General features: G+C 61.3%; 3 protein-coding genes across 3 annotated transcripts; 2 read left to right on the top strand and 1 right to left on the bottom strand.

Annotated features, from left to right (window-relative positions):
• Positions 1-251: 251 nt before the first annotated feature.
• VDBG_02314 (conserved hypothetical protein) lies at positions 252-1,096 on the bottom strand (the record flags this gene model as incomplete). The annotated part of the gene is made up of 2 exons (XM_003008080.1): positions 252-516; positions 600-1,096. The coding sequence occupies 2 exons, from the start codon at positions 1,094-1,096 to the stop codon at positions 252-254; spliced, it is 762 nt and encodes a 253-aa protein (XP_003008126.1).
• Positions 1,097-1,671: 575 nt separating this feature from the next.
• On the top strand, positions 1,672-2,733 carry VDBG_02313 (predicted protein; the record flags this gene model as incomplete). The annotated part of the gene is made up of 3 exons (XM_003008079.1): positions 1,672-1,722; positions 2,196-2,436; positions 2,564-2,733. The coding sequence occupies 3 exons, from the start codon at positions 1,672-1,674 to the stop codon at positions 2,731-2,733; spliced, it is 462 nt and encodes a 153-aa protein (XP_003008125.1).
• Positions 2,734-3,604: 871 nt separating this feature from the next.
• Positions 3,605-4,660, top strand: VDBG_02312 (octanoyltransferase; the record flags this gene model as incomplete). Its single annotated transcript, XM_003008078.1, has 1 exon — positions 3,605-4,660. One exon carries the CDS (start codon positions 3,605-3,607, stop codon positions 4,658-4,660), a length of 1,056 nt encoding a protein of 351 aa, XP_003008124.1.
• Between the last annotated feature and the right edge of the window lie 316 nt (positions 4,661-4,976).

Genomic DNA, 4,976 nt, shown 5'->3' with positions numbered 1-4,976 from the left:
GAAACGCCCCTGCCCCCCGATGTGTACCGTGACGGTCACTCTCCTCCCAGATCCTCACCGGCCTCCAAGTGTCCGGCCGTAGATGCCCGTCTTATTAACGCCATGAAAGGACCGTCTTCGCCCATTACGTCACCCATTACAACCAGCGCTTCCTGACGCTGTGAAGACCGTCTCTCGTAGCACGACAGGCTTCGGGTCTGTACCCATGCGACTGCATTTGAATATAAGGGAAACGAGCAAAGTCCCCGTACTTAGGAGTAATCGTCCTTGACACGGCGACTGCCGAGGTCGTGGCTGCGGCGCGAGCGGGTGCTGTGACGGCGGCGTCCCCAGCGGCGTCCACCGCCAAGGCCACCGGAGGATGCCGTCTTGTCACCGCGTAGGCCAAAGCAGAAGGCGATGGTGGCGAGGAAGAGAGCGGCCCAGGCGCCCCAGGAGAAACCAAACGCGTAAGTGCCGATGTTGGCAGAACGGTCGGCGGAGCGGAACTCATCGCGGGCCTTGACGAAGGTGGCACTTGATACGTGTTAGCATTGGGCTATCGTGTGACGAGGGCAACACGGGAACGGCCACGCGTGCGGGAGGCGAGGAAGACTCACGTCATGAGGGAGACGGCAATGGTGTAGAAGAAGAGAGCGGCGGCGGAGACGAGGCCAGCAATAGCAGAGCCGAGGCGGCCGCAGCAGGCGAGGAAGGAGGAGAACCAGGCGCAGACGATGAAGAAGAGGGCGATGAGATAGAAGACCCAGCCGAAGCGCCACATGTAGAAGTAGAAGCGGCTCGTGGTGTCGCCGGCATGGCCACCGATGAGGCCTTCGGGTACGTTGGCGGCGTTCCCGTCCCAGGCACGGCCAAAGGCGGGCGCCGGACGGGGGTTCGAGCAGTCGCGGTTGTTGTCACCGCAGAAGTAGAAGTAGGTCCAGCGGGTGACGTCGCGGGCGCCGGAGATGCCCGAGGTGTCGGCCTCGAGGAAGTACGTCTTGTTGAGGGGCGACGTGTTGGCGACACCCGAGAGGATGACGAAGAAGATGAGGACCAGCGATCCCGAGAGGAGGATGAGGCCGGCGGTGCCAGCAGCGGGCTTTGGGCTAACCATGGCGACGGGTCTGTCTGCAGCAACTCGAGAATGCGGATGTTGTCGAGAGCTCAGGAGGGGGGATCTGCCGAGGGGTCTGGGTCAATAAATTGTCTCTCGCAAACCAAAGTATCGAGTGCGAGTCGGTGGCAGGAAGTGCAGGAGAGCAAGAGGGAAAAGGGAGACTGAAGAAGGAGGGAGAAGAGGGAGGGACGCGATACCAAGACAAGGTTGGGGGGACGCCGGTTCACTCACTGTGCTCTCTCGCCTGTTCAACGACACACGAGGCCTGAGATGGCGATGCGCGACACTGTTTCAGTGGATGGGCGTATTAGAAAGTAGGTAGGCGACGCTGGGAGAGGGAGAGGACCATGTCAGCAAAAGCAAGGTCTTGATGGAGCTTGCATCTCCCTGCCGTCTGCAGGCGCGAACGGGTGTAAAGCAACGCGCAGGAACAGAGTGGCAACAGTTCGTAGACGCTGGGTGCACTCTTGGGGATAGTGCTCACATTCATTAGTATGGTGTCGGGTAAGGTAGGTAGGGGCAAGGTATTAGTAGCAGGGTGGTCGTCGCGATGGTGGTGATGCCGATGCAAAATGGCAAAGGAGGAGGAGATTGGCTCGAGAGCAGAATGGGGAGCAGGAGCTGTCTAAAAGAGGGAAAAGGATGCGGAGGATTTGGGGAGGGGGAAATAATTAAAGAGGCGATGCAAAAGGGACGATCAACCGGGATGACGAAGGACGATGGGGGGGACCACTCCAAGCTCAAAGCAAAGCCGGGACGCAAAAGCTCGAAGCGATCAGATGTCGGGATGTGGATGGGTGGGACGTGTCGACGAGGCCAAAGGCAGTGAAGGGCGAGAGAGCCGGAGTTGGCGAGACGAGCTTGCCTAGCAAGGTGCTGGGCACCTACCTCTGGGTCCCCACCAGGTAAGGTCGGCAGGCGTAGGCACCTTTGGGTAGGTACCTTAGGTAGGTATCTAGGTAGACCAACACGCTGCATGACGACACCTCCACCAGACCACTGCCGCAGCCCCACATGAGCACCTGCGCCGGCCAATGCGACGCTGGCACCGGAGGCTGCTAACAAACTAGCGCCGCTGCTGGGACGAACAAACAAGCTGGAGGGCCCCAGTCTTCTGCCAGTTCGAACTGCCTTAGCGGCCAGGGCAGCGCTGAGCCACCTGGAGACGCCTGTGCGGAGGGTCCACGGCGACGTCATGCCCAGGCGTCACCAAGACAACACAACACGCTCCGTCCTGTGTGCTCGATGTTCGGTGCTGCGCTCCCAGTTCCTCATGGGAGCTGGAAGCTGGGAGCTGAGAGCTGAGGCTAGCATCGTGTACTGCCATGGCCACACATGTACGCAAGCACCACGAGAAGAGCAGCAGCAGCACAGCCTGAAGAGACACCCGCCGCGACAGGGACGGTGGAATCAATACATGCACACACACACACACACGTCTCGGTGAAACGAAACACGGAGCAGACGAGGCCGCGTGGAAGGACCATCCCCTCACATGCAGGGTCTGGCCTCGTACGCCTGTCCCGCACTGCCAACGCTGGGACGAACCTCGCGAATGCCTGACTGTCGGCCATTTGCATTGCGCGTTTCTCCTCTGCACAGCCTCGATGGTGCAGGGCGAGTCGGCACGATAGACAAACGTCGTACGCGTAGGAGACGACAAGACGATGAATCGTCAACGTCGTTGGCGCCCTCTCTGGTGGATGTCGTCGCTGGCCTACGACGAAAAAGAGCGCCCAAATCCGTTCAGGCAGACACACTATTCTCTTGGCCGGCTAGGTGTCTGTCTACCTTACCCTGGAGAAACCAGAATGACAAAAAAAAATGAAAAAAACCTGGCCCAGGGGATCGATGATGATCGACGGCTTCCTGCACTAGTGAAGTTGTTCGCGATCTATCGGCACCACTTGAGCCACCATGTCCGCTCGCAGAAGCAATTCGCGACATCATCGACTGCACCCGCTCTCCAAGCAGCGCAACGAGTGCAAACACACCAAGCTGTTCCCGGGGATCCTAACATATGTCACTATTTTGTAGTGCCTTTTCTTCTCTTCTTCGACGTCAATCCCCCTGTCCCGCCCGGATGCGGCTAGCTAGAGGGTGGTGCAGTCATCGTACCTCTCGCGTCACCACGAGACCGTCTCCCTCGTTCACACGTGCCGTGGTTTGGGCGATGATGACAAGTCCGATGCCTACACTACACGAGAAACAAACGATTCACCAATGATACAGCGACCTTTTTGTCATGAAGGCTCTTCGCAATGTAACATGCCGTAGCACTGTCCCGCAGCCTCGGTCGGATCATCTAGCCGGGGCGGGGGGGGGAGGGAATTCCCCCTGGGCCTGGGCTGGGTCCCATCTCGGTCCGTGCACCGGCTCAACCCGCGATCCATTCTTGCCTTGCAGCTCGAGCTCTGGGAAATTCCAGAACTCCATGCTGCCATAGCTGTGGGAGCGGCCACGTCTCTCCACACATCCCCACGACCAACGTCGAACACCGGCCCAATGGCCCGTCCACCAGCTGCTCCCTGGCACCTGCTTCGACGAGCGCCCGCCTCACGAGCCGGCCGAAAATGGGCCTCCTCAACGCGCAGCCTCCACCATGACGGCGCGTCAGCCTCAACATCAGCATCTTCCTCACCCGCCACCATCACCCACATCCACCTGACCTCCTCCAAAGGCTTCCCCTCCTACGCCGCCGCCTCCGCCCTCCAAGCGACCCTGCGTGACGCTCTGCTCAACCACAAGTCCTCCTCCACCTCCTCCTTCTCCGCCGCCGCGGCCCCCTCGCCCACCGTCATCTCCTTCACGCCGACACCAACCTACACACTCGGCCGCCGTCAGACAACCCTCGACCCCGCCCAACGAACACGCCTCCAACAACCTCTCACCATCTCAACACCCAGCACGCGCGATGGCGCGCCACCATCACCACCATCATCATCATCAACAACGACAACACTCTACACCCCGTCCGTGACCGCCTCCCCGCGCGGCGGCCTCACAACCTACCACGGCCCAGGCCAGCTCGTCCTCTGGCCCGTCCTCGACCTGCACGCCCCGCACCACGCAAACCACACGGTCCGCTCCTACGCCCGCCTCCTTGAGGACACGACGCGCGCCCTCCTCGCCTCCCTGCCGCGCCCCGTCGCCACGACCGCCTCGACCGCCGACCCGGGCGTCTGGATCGCCCCGGACGACGGGCCCCCGCGCAAGATCGCCGCCCTCGGCGTCCACCTGCGCCGCCACGTCACGGCCCTCGGCGTCGCCCTCAACATCGACACGCCCGTCACTGGGCCCGAGGCCCAGAACCCCTGGGCCCGCTTCGTGCCCTGCGGCCTCGAGGGCAAGGCCGTCACGAGCGTGCGCGCCGAGCTCGGCGCCCCGCGGTTTCGACGATGCCCTGTACATGTTTGGCGGCGACGCCGACGTCTACCGGCACGCTCTCGCCGGGTTGTGGGTGCAGGAGCTGGCCGACCGTCTTTGGCGCCGGCCGGCACGTCGCGGACGCTCGATGCGATGCGGAATGAAGCTCCGGGCCTCGAGGCGGCTTTGGACTAACGTTGGGGGGGGGTCCCTAACCCTGTGACGGATGCCCTGCCACAGATTCATGACACGTCGGAGGCAAAACAACCTAGGACAGGTCACGGTGACGGAGAACAGCGCACGCCCGGAACAGCCGGCACAAAAAAGTGTATCAACACGGTATCCTACCGGAGGCCCCGGCCCAAACTCATCCATCAATCATGCTTATGAAGAAAACAGCAAACACCCTCGTTACAAACGTAGACGCGGACCGCGCACCCGCAAAGGAAAACCTTCAGAGAAACACTAAAGCAGTCGACAGCTGGTCGCTGAACTTTTTTCTGCCATGTCA

Source organism: Verticillium alfalfae, genomic scaffold (assembly GCF_000150825.1).
Source record: "Verticillium alfalfae VaMs.102 supercont1.2 genomic scaffold, whole genome shotgun sequence".
Taxonomy (NCBI): domain Eukaryota; kingdom Fungi; phylum Ascomycota; class Sordariomycetes; order Glomerellales; family Plectosphaerellaceae; genus Verticillium; species Verticillium alfalfae.
This window is presented reverse-complemented; position numbering and strand designations above follow the sequence as displayed.